This window comes from Scleropages formosus, chromosome 13 (assembly GCF_900964775.1).
Source record: "Scleropages formosus chromosome 13, fSclFor1.1, whole genome shotgun sequence".
NCBI lineage: Eukaryota > Metazoa > Chordata > Actinopteri > Osteoglossiformes > Osteoglossidae > Scleropages > Scleropages formosus.
In genome coordinates this window covers 23,768,897-23,789,766 of record NC_041818.1, presented here as the reverse complement: position 1 = coordinate 23,789,766, position 20,870 = coordinate 23,768,897, and the positions used below count along the sequence as shown (strand labels likewise).

Genomic DNA, 20,870 nt, shown 5'->3' with positions numbered 1-20,870 from the left:
ATACCAAGAGCGTTTACATATTTGTTGCCATGGCAATTAGCAGTACTGCATTTTTGATCAGTGTGAGATAATTATGTACTGGAATTATGTTTACAGTCAGAAATGCTTGTTTGTTTATTCTACAATTTGCCAGCAGGAAGTATTTTTGTAGTCATGAATAAATAATTATCCAGTTAATGATCTAATACATGACAGCGATTTGTATTTGTGAAGTTTGTGCGAAAAGCAAAATCGCATTGCTTTAGTGTAATGTATAGACTTTATTTTGTTTTTAATGTTTTTTTTCTTCCTCCCATGGCAGCAGTAAAATTAAAAAGATTGTGGCAAAACATAAAATATGTCTGGCTGGTCTTTGGGACATAGATTAACCCATTGCTTCCATTAAAATGCTGCTTAATTTGTGTCCAGAAAACGAGTCCGTAATAATTTCTAGTAAATTGTTTGTATGTATTCCATGTTCCGCTGTACAATACATGTGCTCCGTTATACTGGTGTTATATAAACAATGTTTTGTATCTTGCTCTGGGGACTGTCTGAATGGGGACAGTTAAGGGCTGTCTTTGGCAAAACACCCCCGGTCCTTGCTCTGCCTGTCCAATGCGGCTCCTGCGATCCCGCGCTCTTAATGACTGGGCTGAACTGTTCTCCACAGGGGGGTTGTGATAGGGTCTGGCTGTCCACGGTCATTACGGCACCCCAACACGGCAGGGACTCAAGCAACCCCCGTGATGTATTTAGTCTCCCTGGCAAGCGAGACCCTCCCTCCGAGTTTGCGCTTCCTGTCTTCTCCCTGTGTTTGTTATCAGTAGTCTGTGCTGTGTGGCCATCCCTCATGTGGCTCTGTACAACTGCTGATGGCCTGATGGTTGCCATGTGAGACTCGGGTCATGATTTCCATCGAATTACAGAGAGCGAAAGAGAGCGACCACCTAGTGGTACGACGACGTGAAGAGTGTGTCCTCATTCTAATATTATTGACACATTTCCAGACCCGATGTGTGGGGTGCCGTGTTTATACCCCAGCCTTGAAGTGTGTTCCTCTTTTACGCTGTCTACTTGGTCACTGCCTGGTCCTTGGAGCAGAGCAGCCAGTAACAAGTGGTCTGCTAACCGCTGTGATTGACTCCTGTACAAAGTGCATTGAAAGGATGTGGGATGTGGTTAAAAAAAACGAGCGTGTGCTTGTGTGTGTGTGTACGGTTGGGTTTGCGTGTTTGTGTTTTGATGCTTGCATGTGTTGGATAGATGTATAACACATCTGTGTCCATACTGAATACGTTTGTGTGTGTGTGTGGTTATTGGGTCTGTGTCTGTCCAGTGAAATGTGGTGTTTGTACTCAATTGGGCTTCGCAGTGTGAAATATGAAGAAATGAGCTTTGCGATTGTATTTAATGCTCACCGTGGGGACTGACAGTAAGAAGCGAATGTAGGGTATTAGAGACCCCCCATTCAGCTCCCCCCCCCCCACAAAGTGGTGCACACAGCCTCCTGTCACTCAGTGCTGTGCCAGCGACGCTCCAGCATCGTCCTGACCCCGTGCACACCCACTCGACACTGGTGCTGCACATTCGTGTTTATTCTCGATTGATTGCGTTTTTGCAGTGATTGATGCTGTCTGCTTTCGGGGCTGGATGGAAGCGAAATGAAGGAGGAAAAGAGGCTATGAATGATGGGAAAATGCTGATTGTAAAAGCAGGGAGTGACATGCTGTTGCGACTGCATCTTTCTCACATCCACTATGTTCACATTCGCCATCTTTTCCACTGGTGCTTGTAAAATCTCAAGCTCTAGGGGCATTTTGACCGTAGGGGCTTATCTGAAGCTTGTCCTTCATGAGAACGTTTGGTTGCTGGGACCACCTTGGAGTCGTGTTTGACCTTGTGTTTTTTTTCTCCTTCCTCCAACTCTCCCATCGTTTCACAGGATGCTGTGAAGGAGAACCACAAGAAGAGGGAGATGGAGGAGAAGGTGAAGAGAGCCAAGGTGGCCAAGGAGAAGGCGGAGCGCGAGAAGCTGGAGCGGCAGCAGAAGAAGAAGCAACTGATTGACATGAACAAAGGTACAACTTTGGGCTGCGAGGGGTGGGGTTGGTGTGGGCCAGAGTGGTGGTAGACATAACATAGAAATAACTTTAAAATTTTATAATGAAGAAATTCCTAGGGTTGGTATTTTACTAGATTATTTTTGTTTCCAAACCAGAGACACTTATTCACATGTCATACTTGTAAACATGGAGTTGCCAGAACCCAGTTGGGACAGTGCTACAATGTCTGGCCACTTCAGTGTTGGTCTCAGTGAAAAGTTTTGAGTATGCCCGCTTGAAACTAGACTTGCCTTGTCCAAAATAATACAGAAACTGGACAATGAGTCAAATTCCAAAATATTTGCTTCTAGCCAGTAACTATTTGTAAAACTGAAAGGACGAGATTGTGTTTTATTTTTGTCTGTGTGGTTCCCACTGTCTATCATAGTGGTGGTGGTGGCATCATGTTCTGGAGCTGCTAATTGGTTTTCTAAGTCAGTGGCCAACTCAGTCAGCATTGCTGCCATAGCACACTGGAAAGGCATGTTAGTCCATTAGAGTTACAACTAGTTTGACAATCCTTCATTTGTCTCAAATCAGCAATCTGAAACACAAAAAATATGTAGAACTATCTAGCCAAAAAGAACAATGAAGGGCAACTGAAACCCAGCGACCTAGGTGTAAAGCTGTGTGTGTGTGTATAGCAGTATCTTATATATATAAAAACACTTACCAGCAACTGTAGTCAAATGTTTCACTGGTTCTGTAGGTTCACAGGTTCACAGTCTAGCCAGAGAGTCAAAGAACTTCATGAGACACCGCACAAAAGCTCCATCTGTCCTACAGCTTTTCCAGCTGTTTTGTGTCGAAGGTCACTAGAGATGGGTACCAGCCTGCCATTTAAACATGAAATTACCTGTTTTCTTTAGAGCTCACCTTTTAAAAAGAACGATACAGGAGATTTCTTTTGTGTCTGGGCAAACAATTAAAATATCCCTTTTATTGTAAGACAAATCCGCGAGCAGATTGCTCAGAAGCTTTGTCTGGGCGTTCTTTACTCATTTTAATCAACTTCATCTTCCCTGTCTGTACAGTTTACAGGGCTTCATCATTTATACAGCAGCTCTTTGTCTCTCGGTATAAGTCCGGGAGAAGAACAAAAGACATTATTGATCTCAGCAGTCTGTGTGAAATCCTGCTGTTCGGACAGAAAAATTGAGTAATTACGTGTCTTTTGCTTCAAAAGGGAAGCCGGTGGGGGATACGCTCTTTTTCTGCATAATCATATGGTCACAGACTGAACGGCAAACGGAGTTCTAGCAAGCCCTGGGTGTGGTGGAGCTCTGTGTTTTTCTGCTCGAACCCTGGGCAGGGACAGATGGTGACACGAGGCCCCTTACTCAGCCGTTGACTCTTGACTCTTTTGAATTCTGCGGCTGTTGATTAAATAACAAAACTTTACATTTTCCTGAGGGCGGGTGCAGTGGCGCAGCGGGTTGGGCCGGACCCTGCTTTCTGGTGGGTCTGGGGTTCGAGTCCTGCTTGAGGTGCCTTGCGGTGGACTGGCGTCCCGTCCTGGGTGTGTCCCCTCCTCCTCCAGCCTTGCGCCCTCTGTTGCAGGGTTAGGGTCCAGTTTGCCATGACCCCACTTGGGACAAGCTGTTTCAAACTGTGTGTGTGTGTTTGTGTGTGTGTGTGTGTGTGTGTGTGTGTGTGTGTGTGTGTGTGTGTGTGTGTGTGTGTGTTTGTACATTTTTCTGTTTGTCAGTCACTCTGAACGGTTCCCTCAGGCCTGCCAACTTGCACAGCTTTCCTCCATACCTTCAACTGACCTTTACACAAGGTGTCAGATAGACATCGTGAGAAGTTCAGGAGAGGTTGAGAGGTTGAGATGTTTATGTGTGCTGTATGAAAACATTGTGTTTAAGAGTTGGATGGTGAACTGAAGATATTTGACAGCCTGCTTCCAGTTTTATTACAGTCATTGTATTCATTTCCCCCAGAGATGAGTGTGTTTCCAGCCTCTGCCTCGTGTCTGCCCGTCCAAACGCGAAGCTTAATTTGTCAAGTCAACCTGGCTGCTTAAGAGATCATTAACTTGGCTGAACGTTACGGTGAAGCTTCTCCCTATATCAACGGGTATCGATGCATCATTGAGCCTTTGAAGAACTGGACGGGGTACCGGGGGGCGCACAGTGTGCCCACGTGAGCTAACTCCACTGTATCTCAGCTTCACCATGGTGTGCGCGTGTGTGTGTGTGCGAGCATGAGCAAGAGAGAGGAGGAAAGGGTAAGGGCAAGGGCAGGTTAGTATACCAAGCATGCTTGCCTTGCTCATTCTTTACCTTATTCTCGGTTACTTTACCCGGGGTTACACTCCCCCCCCCCGGTCCATCATTTCTTATACGTCTCCTCCAATAATTTATTCATCGACGTTTAATGTTCAAATGGGATATCCGGACTTATCGCTTATCACTGAAATAATGCGTACAGCAATCCTTTATGTTTCTTGACTTGTCTAAAGAGACCACAGCATGTGCTTTCTTAACACCTCTATCAAAGTTTTGGAGCTCCCCCAAAAAAGAAATCTTTAGATATTTCTCTAATGAAAAATATATCCTTGTTTCCTGTTAAGTTTGAGTCTCTGTACTCGGGCTGCCTTTCTGAGCTCATCCAGCCTGCTGTTGAAAGTTTCATCAGTGCTGCAAGAGTAGAGAGGGTGAAGAGAAACTTCCGGACGTCGGGGCTGGACTCCTTCCCCCGCTTCGGGCCGTCAGCGTGGGACAAGCCTTTGTCCAGCCGCAGTAAAGTGCCGTTTGACACAGTACACCACGATGCTTAACAGCGTTTCAGGGGACTATTTTGGGAACAAGATGGATTTGAAGTCATTTCGCAAATTGGGAACTAATCCGCTTCACATGCAAACGATTAACAATGAAATACATTTTTTAACCATAATGTAATTCATTGAGATTCAGGAGGATGCCGACGGGCACGGAGGTGGGGGGGGGGGGGTCGGTGCGGACAGACGCCGATAGCGGGTGACTAATGTCTCCAACAATGGAGCTGCTGCTGCCGTGACCGGAGATGGTGGCCCAGCAAGAGTAGCAAGACGAGCGTTTCCTTCTGGTGTGTGACGGATGGCTGTAGCAAGGGGGAGCCAAATCTGTTTTCCTTGCCAACTATTAGAAATACTAATATGGGAAATTGCTTATGAAATCATTACCCGGGTCCCCATTTGTTTTAATTTGCCCTAAGTGGATTTCCATTTTCTCTCGTGCTGACCAGATGTTTGGGATACCCGGCGAAGGAGGCGGCAGCAAGCGTGGTGGGACAGGCCTGGTGTTGCCGTGACCCTGCGCTCTCCAATAGGAGAAGATGCTGCTTGCCTCCAGCGTGTTCCCGATATGAAACTGTCACGCAGAGCCGGTGGACGGGGCGCGGAGGGTCAGGTTGGAGGGGGTCGCGGCGGGAACACAGCTGGGGCCGACGGCCCCGCCCGGCTCGTCACAGGGGTCACCGGATCCTCCGCCGTCAGATCTGCTCACGCCGGAGCCGGCCTGCGAGGCGCGCTCGCCTCTTTGAGCTCAACGTGACCTGGCAAGGGGGAGACGCGGGCGCACGGCGGCTCGGCACATTCGTGTCACAAAGCGAGCGCCCTAAAGGAATAAAGAGGGGCAAAAATATGGTCTGTAACTGATTAATGAGCAGACCTTCTTGGCCGGATGACGTCTCAATGCGATTGATCAGGAAGAGGACGGGAAAGGGCAGAGAGGCGACCACAGCGACCGTTTTCTGAGAGCACAAATGTGGGTGTGAAGTTGCAGAAAACGACGTGCGTGACGACGAAGAGCAAAACAGAACCGCGCTCAGAAGCAGCCCGGATTTATGGGCAGTAACACGTGCAGTAGTATGGCGAAAAGTAGTAGTTGTCATTCGCAAAGCTTGTAGATTTTGTTTCTTAAGATGTATTGTCATGGAAAACCTTTTTGACTTTTCTGGAATCCGAGCCCATGAAAGAACGTCTTTGTCCCGCTTCGTCTACACACTCATATACAGCCTGCTCTGTGTTAGAAGCGGTTACAGTTATTTTTCCACAATCTTATCAATTCTACTGGCATATCTTTCGCATGAGCCTTTCCTCCCTTCCTCTCTCTCTCTCTCTCTCTCTCTCACACGCACATACACTCTTAAGTACATCCACTTGCCCTGACTTGCCAGCTAATTGATCTCTTTCCTCGAAAACTGTTACTTTTTTTTTTTGTTCTCTCGCCGTTTCTCCACTCTCCGCGACGTTGCGATCAGACGGCGGACGGAGTAAGCCAGATGCCTCGGCGCTTTATAAACAAGCTGTCAGGTTATTCTTTGGCGGCAGCTTGAAAATGTGCCCGATGATTGTGCGCAATGCGGGCTTCGCTGCCTTCCTGCAGCTCTGGCAGCGAGTGCCGAGTCGCGGCCCCCGAGGCGGCGCACGCCACAGCTCTAATCCGAGCCCTATTTCTTGTGTAATTCCTTAACAAGTGACATCGCTAGCTAATGAGCCTTGTGCTATAAGAACCAGGCCCGTATATCCAGAGTAATAACCACATTTACAGGCTGCGTACACCATGAGGTAATGTAGGTTGGAATTAAACGGAGAGCCGAACATAAAAAAAACAAGAAGAAAATAAAGGGGATAAAAACAAAGTAAGCAGTGGATGCGGATATGTTTCCGTGCATCTAAATGAAAAGAAGCACTTTGTAGATTGCTGGCCGAAGCGAAATGGCACTGCGACTTACGAACGCTGGAACAGAAATGATGGCCGAAGCCCTTTCCTAATTGTTTTCCAGCCCGGCCTCTAAATGTAAATGGCGGTTTAAACGTATTATGCAGAACGTAAAACGAAGCAAGATGCTCCTCTCCGTAAAAGCTGGAGTGATGGCTGCAGAATTGCATTAAGTCAGAGCGCCACGGACGTGCGAGAGTCCGAAAGTGCGCACGGGGCCCTCTGTTTACTGCGCTTGTGTGGGTTTTTTTTTTTTTTTTTTGTAAATAGTTTGTCCAGAAGATTTTGCATTCATATCTGCTGTTAGGAGAGGGAAAAAAAAGAAAACTCTGCGGTTGAGCCGCCGGGTTAAAAAGGGTCCCCAGCTACACAGTGGATCTGTAGGACACCTCTATTCACGTGTCGGCTCCTCGGTTGGCGCCTGTGCTTTGGAGACGCTTTCCGCGAGCGGAGGGTGTGACGGCCGGTGTGAATTCACCAAATTGGCATTCAGGAGGACTGACGGCCATTGTCTGGCCTACCCTTCAGGCTGCCGCTCGGGAGCGGGGCCCACGCTCTAGCTGTCCAACGCACCCCTTTCACATGTGGCACTCTCAATTAGTGCGTTTCCCAGGCAAGACAAAAACGGCGGCGTGAACCGGCCCCGCGAAATGACACGAGTCGAGGAGACGGGGATTGATGGCGACGTGCGTCAGGGCCCCGGGCAAGGCCGGGCTTGCAGCTGGGCCGATGAGCGGCAGGTGATTAAAAAGAGGTGAGAGGGAGGGTTCCAGAGCTCCTCGGTGAGGAGGGGAAATGGGGAGCGGAAGAGCTGAGGAGAGGCAGCCTCTGGGTGCGTTCCGCCTGCGCGGAGAGACCCGAGTGAGCTTCATCTGATCTTCATCGCTCATCCTCATCTTCGGCTTAATCGTGCCCCTCCTTACCCGTTGACACGTTTCCGGGGACTGTTTCCTCTTTCGATTCTCAGCGCTGCCTTTGCTCTTCGAAAGCGGCGCTCCTCAATTCCCAGAGCTCTGGTGCGTCATTCGTGAAATATTCCCGCTCCCATGTTTCCCACGGTGACCCTTTGGCACGTTCCCCCAGAGCTGGTTCGTTCGCTGGGTGGGATTCCAGATGTGAGTTGGATCGGCTCCCGTTCCAAAAGTGCGCGCAACTGCCAAGAATCCTGTTGTTACCGAGGAGGGCGGCGGCGGCAACGGCAACACGAGCCTTATCAGCCCTGGCACATCACTTCTAATAAATAAGGGGTGCGCTCAATTGTGGCACAGCAGCCAGAAGAGATTGGCGTCTCCCTGAAGGCGACGATGGCTCTTTGAGTCTCACTCGCGTGCGTGTCTGGAGTCCCCCAGACTGCAGGGGAAAGATGCCGCACCTCACATGAAACCGCTCGCAAGATCCCGTCTATTTTAAGCTATTTTCTGATGCCTGTCTTTGAGAGTCAAGGCAACAGGAGATGACTTCCACATGCCATGTGCAGTGCTCTATTATTGTTATTGCTTTACATATATTTATATAGAAATACTTTCGGTTAGTTGGAAACCTAAGGTTAGAGAAAGGCTTTGATTATTCTATGATAATTATTTCATTACAAATTAATGTGACTTGGGGGATTCTTCTCCCTTTGGAGTTTTCAACAATACGTATCAAATAATCATTTAAATAAAAAACTTTTTATTCTTTTTTTGGATTAATATTTTGTGTAGAAAAAAGCTAATTAGACCAGTACTAGGAGCTCTAATCACCTTAAGCCTGTTTAACTTAATTTGGCTGCCTTTCCCTCAGGTCAAAGACAGAAATGAGAGGATCCGTCTGAGAACTGCTTCCCATAGTTACACTGAAGACCCCCCCCCCCCCCATTAGAAATGTGGAATTGAATTTTATTAACAATTACATCAGCTGCGGGTGGTCTGCATTGGAGCCAGTTTGAGATTTGGACCCGGAGAGCTGCGTTTCCCATGCGGTCGAGCAGTTGGTTGCGCTCACTCTAAAGGAGTCATCGTGAAGCTTTACTCCATGAAGAATTGCTTAGAGAAAGAGTGCTGCGTGCTCTTCTCGTTCAAAACGTATTTATCGCCCGGAGACACCTTTCGAAAAGAATGGTGAGGTGGGGATCAGTCACGTGAATGGAATGGGCTGAAGCTGCAGTTTAAATACACCGATGGATAGCGAGCCAATCAGAAAGCAGAGTTCCTGTGTTACAAGTCAGGAATCGTACTTGTCTCAATTCCGCACCGCTTCGGTGTCCTCCCGTAGTGCTGCTCAGCCGGAAGAGGCGGGGGGGGGGGTCATCCATCGTGCCCCAGCTGCGTCCTCAACAGTTGGCTCGTGCTCAGTCCCGGTCGCTCTCCCGGTTCTGCTCCTCCTGCTGCCGTACTCGTCTTTGTGTGTTTCGTTGGCGGGGGTCCGTTTGCGCCCTTCTTCGATCGACCCCGCTCACCACCAGTTCATCTCCTTCCGTCCCCCACCCCCCTTCCTTCCCACCCCGGGCCTCGCCCTGGGGTCACTTCCGCATTCCTCGCAGACGGGGGGAGTCGGGGAGCATCCATAATCGAATCTCATGGGACGTCGATGGCGTCGCCCATCGGGCCGCTCCGGTGACGCGACCCAGAAGGACCCATCTCCATTGCTGCCCCGTCCCTCCCCCTTTTCCGTGTAGGGTTATGAGTCCTAATGCCTGCCTCCCCAGTTCATGCTGTTGTCTGCAGTTCACCCATGCGGATGGCGAGAACCTTCACCTCTGCTCGGGGTCAGTAGGCCATGACGGATAGTGTCCGCCGACGGTCGGCTCAGGAGCGGCCCCCTCGGCAGGAATGCGGCTCAGCTGGATGCGGACAGTCTGCTCTTCGCTTCTCCGGCAGCGAGCTGTTTTCACAGGAACCGTAGAAACGTTATTGCTTTGGCTTTTTTAGATTATTATTATTATAACAGCACTGATAGCGAAGTCGCTCTCGTTGGAAGCACACAGCCGCGTTTTCATGACATGCGGCGAGTGCTTCGCAGTCCGGAGCCGACGCGCGTCTGCTGCCGAGTTGTGATCACGAGAGGAGACCCGGCACGGAGCAGGAGTCCCCTCGTTCCCATTAACTGTTCTTCTTATTATATTTCTTATTATTTTCCCCCAACACACACTAACACTCGGAGGAGGTGAGACACAGCAAATGGAATGTATGAGTTACGGTTTCCACATAACTGGCAGAACAGCCACGTGACGGAGGGCATGGCCCTGTGCCCCCACCCCCCACGACTAGTGGTATCTGACTAATCAGGGTTCTGGGAAAATGAACACTGTAAAATAATGCAAGGTCCCTGCCTCTGAGGGATTGATCTGAGTGGGATTTTTTCTCCTTCCTCCCCCCACCACCTTTGCCAGATTCATACTGCGCTTTTGTTTGGTTAACAGGAGCGCGTTGGCTGTGAATATCAATGAGACATTCTCTGTAATCATTTGTCACCTATGCGATGTGTAACCTATTGAATAGGCTTTGTCTGTTTTCCATACACGGCGCAAGCACCATTGTGGGAGCGGCCTTTCCGCGGGCTTCAAAAACAGAGAGAAAAACATGACATTTAAAAGAAAGTGATGTAATACAAGAAGTGCGTTGAATCAAGAAACGCATCTACAAGTTGCAGTGCTTTCCAGCGCTGGCTGAGCATAGCTGCTGCTGTTGCGGGGCTGCGTGGGGAACGCGCGCAGAAGTTTGCGTGTCGGAATCTGCGCGGGAAGTGCCGAAGTGCAGGCGCCTCGTTTTGCCTCTGATCGGTCTGCTCTCTCTTTTCGGAAAAATCGTGACGGAAAGTGTTAAAAGGAGTTAGCGTGCGCTCGTGTGTTGGCACGTGTGCGTGAGATGCGTGGGGCACGAGCGTCTCCCTCAGAGGAGCCAGGCGCTGCCACTTCAGCAAACGCGAGAATGAATGAGTAAGTGAGTAAAATGAGGTGCGAACTCCTGCTCGAACCTGCGGTGAAGTGTGGTCGCCACCTGCTTGTACTCCTTTGCATTTTTTGCGCAGGAAATAGAAGAACTTCAGAGGCTCCGCATGAGCGCCGATGGCGTTGTTTCGTGAAGGCCGAAGCAAAAACGATCCACGATGGCGATTTTTCGTTTTCGCTGAGATTTATCGGTCAGGTGTTAAACGGGTCGCCTGTGCAGCCGCCCGGTACGTTGTGCGAGACGGGATCCGTACTCAAGGGTCCCCCAGGGCACCCCGGGAGGAAATACGTAGCCATGCGAGCGTTACCGTGACGAGCACAGTAGACGTTGTCGAGTCTAGGTGAGTGAGTCGCCGTTAATTAAACGTCAGCGGCCTCATCTGCTGCGATGCTTGCTCCGTGTTCCGTGCGTGCGTGCGTCTCTCTGCGTGCGTATTATCCTTGTTTCTGCAGATCAGTGACGCCTGACTTGTATTTTTGCTCAACCCGCTCTCCCAGGGGCGGGGATAATAAGCTCCGGCCCACCGCCGCGCTCCTCCTCGGGAAGCTAATCTGCGGCACGAAGTTCACAAATCCGGCTGAGAGTCCTACTCGTTATCCCCCTAATTAAAACACGCGGTGCTGCACCCATAAATATATTAGCGCCGCTGCGAGGGCAGGAGGTGCTCGGGGGGCTTGCTGTAGCATGTGACAGCTGTTGCCCCCCGCCCTGTGTGAGTGCAGGGGGGAAGAGGTGAGGAGGTAGGTGCGGTTACTGACTGTCGTCTACAGGTCAGGTTTTCCAGAGTGGGGTGGTGGGGGGCACCAAACGTTGTTCCGGATGCCTTAACAAGATCATTAAGGAGCCGAGTACTTCTTCGGTTTGTGCTCACCAAGGTGTTGTTTTGCATGGGGTTGTGAGGATTTCACAGCTCTTAGACCTCCTTGGCTCCCCGTGGGCCTCACCCAACCCTCCCCCACCCTCCTCCACCCCACACATGGCTGTCTTGGAATAAAGGTCAGGGCAACCGTAATTCCCACATACGCAGCCTGCTAGTTGTGCTAATTGACAAGCGCTAAGAGTGTTTGCCCTGGGTTTTACCGGGGCCCATGACTGCGGAAATGGAGCAGGCGCTGCGCCATCCAAAGAGTTTGCGCTGTGGATTACACTTTGATTCTCAAATAATCTCGCCGCTCGCCATTTGTTGGCATTTTTATTAAACTTTTGTCGTCTCGTCTTTCGGACGGGAGTCCGGGAGGCGGTTGTCATTCTCAGCCAGGCGGAGGTGGTGCTCAGGGAAGGTCGCGAACGCCTGGGTCACGCGGCCAACCCGTCGAAGGAGAACGCGGGTCGGGAGGGTTCGTAATGGAGGTGGGGCACCCCTACGGGGAACATGTGGCCCGGTTTAGCGTCTCCACCCCCGCAGTGTGAGAGACTCTCCCCGTAAACCAGGCAGCTCTCGGGTCCCGGCTCTTACGGATGATGAATTGGGCTTCAGTTTAGCCAGAAGTAGGACAAATGGATCAAAGTGGCAGGGCCCTTGTGACACCTGCGGAACAGGAAGGAACCCAGGAAAGACGGGAGGATGGATTGAGGGATGGGAGGCCTCTGTGAAGATGCCATATTGTCACCATGACACCAGGGCTCACATGCTAACTCTCTGATGGCGGAGTGTAAGCGGTCCAGCTCCATAGCGCCACCGCCAGGCCATCTTCTGCTTTAAGGCCACTTGAGGCGGAGGGCAGGGGTTAGGGTTGAAGTCCCCAGCCGAGTAGGGCGCGCAGGATGCACGGTGCCGAGCGCTGGCCGAGCGCACGCACTTTGATGATGTTATTCCAGACCTCCGAAATCAAACAGTGACAGAGATCAGAAGAAGACGGAAGCATTAATACAATAGACCGATGCGCTTCTGTTTTGCATTTGCATTATATTTATTTACTTTGTTCTCCAATTTCTTTTTTCGTTTTTTTTTTGGAATGCGTTTCATACTTTTGAATAATTTCTTGTTGAGTGTGCGCCGCTGCTCCCGGAGAAAAACACGTGGCTTTGCATTTCCCGGATAATGGAGGAATTCGTGGTATTTCCTTAAATTAATTATGGTGCGGTGTCAACTTGTTCTGTGTATAAATTCAATTTGCTGACTGTCATTTTGCTTTGAATGTGTGAGAAAACAAAAGATTGATTACTGCGCTCAAAAGTGCTTCCCAAAGCAGCCGTCATGTCGAGATCCCCTCTCCCTCTCGCCCCCCCATTCTGGCAGCAAAGCGAAATTCCTGGCCCGGCACTAAACATGTTTGGAGCGCAAAGTTCACGTATGTGCGCCGATGACTGATGGCACGGGCCCGTGCACCGCGATAACTCACCCTAATGATGCCGGTGGAAAACGGTGTCCGACGTGGACCTCGATGATGAAGAGAGGACCGAGTGACTCATTAGCATGGGGTAAAGATAGATGACCCACATAGAGGATCCCGAGTCGGTTAGCGTCCCGGTGCGGTGCGACGGGTGGTGTGCGCGTGCTCCTGGGCACAGGGGCGGGCACGGAGGCGAGGGTCTCGCCGAAGAGCACTTAGCCCATGGGCGTGAGACCGGACATCTGTCAGGGCTCATCAGAGAAACCTTTCATCTCCTGCCAGGACGCGTCCCCCGCGAGAGCCCACGCGACCGGCTTCCCCTTCTCATCTCGTCCCTGATGTCCTCGCTCATCTTTTGTTCATGTTGTTTTTTGAAGGCTGGGACAGTACGTCGATTAGCATTTCAGATGTCGCACCCAGCGGTGAAGTGCACCACGGTACTGTTGACGTTTACATTTCTAACGTGCTCTTTCCGAGTGTTTAATTGCAGCTGCCGCGGGTCAGGGAGTCTGATCGCGCCAGTCTCTTACTCTGTTTTCGCTGGTTTCACCGTTTCTCTCTTGCGTCAAACCCGAGCGCACACGCTCCGTGGATGCGTTCTACGACAACCGGGTCACGCGTCTCACTTTCACCGTGGTGTAGAACAGCGCCCCCGTCCCTTGAGGTCATGGAGGAAACCGTAAGCAGTTGGGGCACAAGGGCAGAGAAAGCATCCATGTGGAGGTGTCTGAATGAGCAGTCTACTCTGCTTGCACCGTTCGCTTTGCTCGCATGTAGTGTTGTATCTGCTCAGACTGGTGCGGTGAGGTTTTACGATTTATGTGCTTGGAAGAGCAGCTGCTCTTTACGGTGAGCTGGCAGCGCCGTCGTGATGCAGGTTTCATCGCTATGGTCTGGTTGCGCGGAACACCCTGCACTGGGTGGACTGTGTCTGCTCCCTGTTGGGATCCTCCGCGTGCCTTTCTAACCGTTTCTGTCCTCCTCTCTTCGTGTCACAGAGGGAGACGAGACGGGGGTCATGGACAGTCTGATGGAGGCGCTGCAGTCCGGAGCCGCCTTCAGGGACAGGAGGAAGCGGACGCCGCGCAACGGTAAGGAGCCGCCTTCTGGAGCCCACTGGCCCAATTGGCTCCCGCAGTGTGAAAATGCCTGGGGCCCCTGGCCCTCCGCCTCCAATCACAGCCGACGGGCGGACAGGCACCGCCTCCAGCGTGTGACTGGGCACCTTGTCCCTGTGTCTGCTGATTAGTCCTGCTGCTGCCGAGGGCCTGGGAGCAGAGTAATTGGTCCGGTGCCCCCTGTGCGGCACGACTGCTTGGCGTTCCTCTCTCACCCTGTCCCTCTCTCTCTTTCTCTCTCTCTTTTACTCTCCCCCGTGTCTGTTTGCCTTGCCGACATCGCAGGTGATCAAAGCCCCTCCAGTCCAGGCTCTCGGTGGCCGGGTGCTCACCATGGTAACAGAACAAAGACCCGTCCGCAGTTAACCTTGCCCATGTCCACTGCTATAGCTCTCTGCCACTAGTTGAGGCTGAGGGTCTGTGAGCATCCAGGACAGTCAGCACTGAGCATCGCCATGTCTCAAACTAATAATAATATAATAATAATAATAATAATAATAATAATAATGACATAAATGTTATATTAATGTAATATTAATAACAATAACACATAATCACCTTATTCATTTCTGTTACTGGAAAAACGCTGCAGAATTTCTGTACATCAGTTAGTCCTGAGACTGAACACATTCCTGTTAAACACTGACCCTCTTCAGTATTTCTTTTGTTCTATTTTAATTGGGTCTTCAAACACAAATGAGGTGACAGGTGAAATCGGGGTGAGAGCTGGTCAGAGCTGCTGCCTCACACTCGAAGGCTCCAGGTTCGAAGCCTATCTCTGTGTTTTAGCTATTTACCAGGCAGTAGCACAGTACTTACCCAAAACTGATACAAGATTTTTTAAAAAAAATTAAGCAAGTTAAAACAAGGCCAGACCCCAGGGGTGCGGTGGGTCCGTTGCAGGGCCGACTGCCCCCCGCAGCCATGAGTCCGTCTGCGGGCTCCTCAAGCACTCGCCCACTTAATTGTTTTGGGACAGAGAAGCGGTAACGAGGTGTGCTGAAGGATGGTGAGCGGCTGTCAGATGTGCGAAGGGCTGAAAAGCAGCGCTCCGTCTGCGTGCGTCAATAGCGGTGGCTCAGTGCGATCTCCTTGGTGCTGCACAGCCTTCCACTCTCTCCCTCTGTCTGCCTGTGAAAGCGTCCCTCCTCCACCGCAACGCCCTCTAGGCCTCTCGCGAAGCATGGCAGCGCACTGTCCGCTCGTAGGGCTTTCTGCCTTTGTCAGTTGACGACCTTTCTTCCCTTCACTCTCCTTGCCCGGCGTGGCGTCGTGCTTGTTGGCGCCGCTCCTCTGTCCGACGGAGGGGACGGGCTCTCGGAGGAGCGCATGTCACCCAGCGTGTGCTGAACACGCGTACCCTGCCTGTGCGTGAGGAAAAGTGTGCGCGACAGAATGTGCGATCGGCTGCATGGCTGCAAGAGCACGTTCTCTGCATGCCCTCCGAGCGTCCGGCCGCGCGCTGGACCCGTCGCTCGGCCCGGGGGACCCGCTGACCGCGCGGGCGTGGCCTCCGCCCAGCCGCCGCCCCGCATCGTGCTGCTCGCACATCACGATGCGCCGCCTTCAGCCGAACCGAGCGCGTCTCTCATCCGTCCGCTGTGTGCGGAATGTATCCGGTACATGTCTTTTCCTGCGTGTGTGTGTGTACGCCTGTGTGTGTTTGTGTGGTAAACAGGAGCGGCGACTTCCCGCGGGGCAGCAAGGAGCACAGAGCGCGGTCTAATGGACGAGGCGCTCGCCCTGTGGCTCCCTCCGCTGCCGGGGGTCTGAACCGAATGAGCGGGACGCGGTGGGAGGGAGTCCGCCTTGGGGCCAGGCCCGCCGCACGGCCCCGGCACGGCCCCGGCACGGCCTCCGGCACGCTGCCTCCACGGCGACGGCAACTGAGGAGAAAACAATTAAGTTCCCGGCAGTCACTCGACTCGGTGATAGAAGCGTCTGTGGAATCACCGTAAACCGCCGTCGCTGGGGGGTCGCGCCTTCTGATTGGGCGAAAATTACAGAGATTTTAGTCGCCGTGGGTGAGATTGACAGACTTCCTCCAGGGTCACGGATGGCGCCGCGGCTGCTTTTCTCCCCGCGAGGATTTCGCGTGTGAGCACGCATGCACATAGTGCGCTGTACCGCCAGGCGAACTCGTGCCATTAAACAGGACGCACGTGCAGGTAAGGCGCAGGAAGCTGGTTTAGTCGAGCGGTGCGAGCAAAGCCCTGTGGTCCACCTGCCTCTGTCTGCAGTGCGGGATACGGTCCGGTCTGCGCTCGGTCCGGTCTGTCCCGCGCGTCACGCCTAGCTGCTGAGACGGCCCGTGCGCGCAGCGTGTCGCCGTACACCCAGACGTGAGTTTTAGCACGCGACAGAGATTGGAGCCGCTCGTCTCCAGGCCGGCGTTCGGCTCGCTGCGATTCCGACGAACCATGAAATATTGAGTAATCCCAGACCGAAACAAGTCTCATCTTTATTGTATCTGCTGTCATCGGGCTGCTGTGCCGAGCCTCAGAGTCCGACTGCGGAGGGAAGCTGTCGAGCTGCACTCAGCGCTACACGCTTTCCATTTACTTTCATTTCATTCCTTTTCCTGCCAGGCCTCTTCATGCAAAGTGGCGTAAACATTTCCCCGCCCGGTCTTCTTTCCTCCGAAGTGTCCAAGTACGCAAAGGTCCAGCAAGACTCCTTCTCATGTTTTAACTGCGTATTGCCAACCGTGTTTAACCTCTGCGTGCCACCTTTCACGGACATGTGGGCCAATGGGTGGCGCAGTGGTAAGAGGTGTGCCTCTGCAGTCTCAAGGTTCCGATTTGAATCCCACCTCCCGCTGTAGCGCTCTCGATCGATACTTACCCTGACTTAATACGGTAAAAGTTATTAAGCTCTTTAAATGGGGATTTTAGTGTACAAACCTTACACTGTAAGTGACTTTGGAGAAAAGCATCAGCTAAATGAACACATGTAAATAATAAATGGACAGATCGACCAAGAGGTGTTGGACATAGCTAACAGTTGCGGGTTTGAACAGGCACGGTTAAGGACACATGTTGGGCTCCTGATGCAACCTCCCTTAACATGGCAAATTCACTTGAAATTAAATTTTGTTTCCAGTTCCCCGAGTTAACGGAGGGGTGGTAACGTGCCGATCGGTGGCTACGCCTTCCGACAGCCCCCTGTCTGTAAATACCCTGGATGCTGCCAGAGCCCGCTGGATGTAGCCGGCAGCCGCTCGCACATCCGTGCCCATCGATTTTCGGTTGCTCTTTCATATGGGACATCCCAGTAGGCACATCAATCAGATTTCAAAGGAAGGAGCAGATCTTATTTATTTACTGCCGTTCTCAGTCATTCAGAGGCTCGCGCTCCCCCGGCACAAGCTTCACCTTCCCTATTTCCTTCATCAAAAGTTTCCGCTTGTTCACCAGGGGGGTCCTCTGACTTTGACCGGGGGAGGGGTTTCACTTTCTTCCATTAAAAACATAGATGGTGTGATATAATACATGTCAGAGTTATGGGATTTCAGCCCGGCGGCTTAATCTGGCCGAGTCGTGCAGTTAATTCGGTGCGGAGCGAGAGAGAACGGAGCCCTCTATGTTTAATGAAGATTAAATTACCTATTTTTTGCCATGAAATTTTAACGGCGAGAAAGGGATGAGTTCGCGTGCAGGCAAATGGCGCAGGAGGTCGGGGCGCCGGCACGACGGCGGCCGGACAGAGACGGAAGACGCTCCTCCCCACCACCACCCCCCTCACGGTCACGTTGCAGATGATCTCTTGATCCGTCTGCGGGGAGCGAGAGTCGGTCGCCGGCGTCTCGCTTCCAGCATTTTCTACCCGAGTGCGAGTGCCCGGCAAAGAGGGGACGCCTTTACTGCATTATTACACGTTAAGGACGCCTCGCTCTCATGCATTTCACAGCCCAGCACAGTCCACTTAGCTGTTCGCACACGCTCTGCTCTGACTGCACTTAATTCGATGTGCTTTGGCTTTTAGCCTCAGATACGCTTTTTCGCACCCCCCCCAGCACGTCACTCTCACAAGGGAAGCGGTGTTTACCGTATGCACCAGGGTAATCTTATCAGAATTTGTACATTACACACAACCTTATACCGTTTGTACCGTTTGCCAGTATCCGCATGACCGTGTAAGTCAGCGAGTTCACGTGAGCACAACAGCTCTCGCACCGTATCTCTCATACGATAGTCACGTCGACCCCCCGGGCGCTCCGACTTGAGGGGTGTAAATAGATCAGTGTTTATTCGGTGGCTTCTTGAGAGGATGCTGGGACATCTCCTCCAGGAACGCAGCCTGGGTTGGTTAGCGGGGGGGACTGAGGCCCTGAGGGTAACGTGCCTGGCAGGCCCCCCTCAGGGTGGGGGTGGCAGCGCAGCTGCTCACATCAGGGAGGCAGGGAACCCTCCAGCACACGGGGGTGCTCCAGAGGAACTGGGTTGGAAGCAAAGGAGGACCCTGGGGAAGCAGGAGGCGTAGTGGTCAGGGCCATTGCTCTGCATTCAAGATACCCACATTTGAGTCGGTCTCCTGCTGTTGCAGTGATGATAATAATAATAATAGTAATAATAATAATAACAGTAATACTAGTTAAACTGGATTTTTTTTTTCCTTATAGCCAACCTTCCCGTATAAGCTTATCAGTTGGGGCAGAACCTTCATCAAAACACCAGCTGTGATATGATGTCCAACAGTCCACCAGCTGTGACATCACACCTATCAAACTGCTGTCGAACCCCCCAGGCTATAAAAAAAATAATAATTGATTAATTCCAGCTTTTGAGTGAGGGAGAAGATAGCAAAAACAGGCCACATGTGACACAATTCCCTTTTTTTTAACACTGTACAAGTGTGTTCAAAGCTTTTTGTCGAAAAGGGCGGAGTTGGTGGTTTTTGCCCCCTGAGTCGATCTCCTAGTGCTGGCTTGGTGGGAACGTGAGGTCGACTCGCGGCCACGGACCTTTCCGGAAGGATTGTTCAGCCCCCCCAAGGACGAGCCGTCAGCAGTGCTTTTGTCTGCCGTTTTCACTTCCAGCGAGGGGCCAGGCCGGATGACGGGAAGGGCTTGTGGACCGACCGAACAGTGTCTACTCAGCTGTTCTCCTCAAAATAAAACACACTCTTTTTGCTGCTTCACCTTAAGTGCAGCCACTACAGCTCAGAAAGCCTGGCCTGGCCTGCCCTGACCACTGTCCAAACGCATGGGCAGCCAGTCATGAAGGGTCACTTCAAGTGCAGCCGGTCACAATTGGATCAGCTGCATGAAAGAGAATCAAGGCCACTTAGTTTGGGGTTTCACCTCATTTTTACCCCCTTGCTTTTGGTTTTGCTGGTGGCACCCGCCAGTCCGGATGCACTCGTCGCTCTAGTATGTTAGAGCGCGGGAGGGGGGTCGGGACTTTGGACTCGGCATGAGAGATCATGAGGGCCGCTCTACACCGGTTGAAGAATCGAGCTCATAACATTCCGACGGAAGGCACCGCACCATCATACTTGCCTTCGAAAGATGGAGGGATACTTCAGACAAATTAAAGTCAATTTATGGCCCATCAGAGAGGGAAGAGCGCCTCGTAACCACCCCAATGACAATAAATAAAGCAATTCTGTATGGACCTTAGCTATGTTCGCAGAAAATGAAAGGCTGTGGTGCCCCGTTTGATGTTATTTCCGGGCCAATTTTCCCATTGTTATTCAAATGTGGGGTGTCTATTACCTGTGACAAATAGCATTTAGGGGGCGTTTGCGCCGCAGCGTTCGCTCACCATTTATGATCCGTCAGGAGCCGCGGCACGGAATTAATATTTTAGTTTTCCATTTGCCGATGGTGGATGTGTCCGTGATGAGGAAGTGAGCAGCCCTGCAAGAAGGTTGGCGGCCGGGGGCTCAGCTATCGCTCTCGTTCGTAGCCCCAGGCTGTCCGGGGATGGGGTGGGGTGGGGCGGGGCGGGGGTGATGTGGGCTCGCGGTTTAGCGGATGCACTTGCGGTGTGTCGGGTGGGAGGAGGTGAGCAGGGAGGGTAGAGGTGGGGTGGGGTGGGGTGGGGTGGGGTGGAGTGGAGGTGCACCTACCTAGAACACAGCACAAAAGCTCATAACCTTTCAGCGTGCAGCTGCTCGCATCTTGACATTCCCCCTCCTGCGTAGCCTGATGAGGTCGACTTGCGTTCCCGTTGTACAGGAAAACAGCGCTATTATTCGTAATTGACACGACCAGAATAAAAAAGGCTAAACCCATTTTTAATCAGAGAGGAAACAGCCTTTGTTTTAATCAGAGCCGCTCCGCTGACATCTGCGAACATCTGTTGTTTCACCGAAATCGTGGATCAACTGAGGAACTGCTGAGAGACAAAAGTGTTGCATGGCTGCCAGTTCTGCGCCGCGGCTTCTGCGTTGCCAGCTTGTCCCTTTCAGAGCCCAGTTGAGGTTACCTGCCCAAAAACGGGTTCTTCTTCTCCCTTGTAGTTGTAATGTCCCAGATTGATCGTTGATCATGGGACAGGGCAGTGGAGTGCCGAATGAGACTGGCGGCGTGTGTCAGACAGGCCCGGCGCGACAGTCCTCGGACGGGTGATGTCAGCGAAGCCATTGTGTTAAGTCTCGGTCTTGGGCACCGGGGCGGTCTAAGGATGAGGGCGGTCCAAGACAGACGTGCTAGCTACCTCCAAATGGACTTGTAACCAGTCTGCCGTATCAGCGC

At 51.8% G+C, this 20,870-nt stretch overlaps 1 protein-coding gene across 3 annotated transcripts in view; it reads left to right on the top strand.

Annotated features, from left to right (window-relative positions):
* diaph2 (diaphanous-related formin 2) overlaps window positions 1–20,870 on the top strand; it is a 313,996-nt gene that overhangs the window by 267,953 nt on the left and 25,173 nt on the right. For 2 of the 3 annotated variants that reach the window (XM_029257258.1, XM_029257259.1), the window contains exons 28-30: window positions 1,925–2,060; window positions 14,051–14,143; window positions 14,456–14,506. In XM_029257258.1, the coding sequence (XP_029113091.1) occupies window positions 1,925–2,060; window positions 14,051–14,143; window positions 14,456–14,506 (280 nt within the window). The remainder of the gene's footprint in view (window positions 1–1,924; window positions 2,061–14,050; window positions 14,144–14,455; window positions 14,507–20,870) is intronic. The other variant, XM_029257260.1, reaches the window with a different exon arrangement.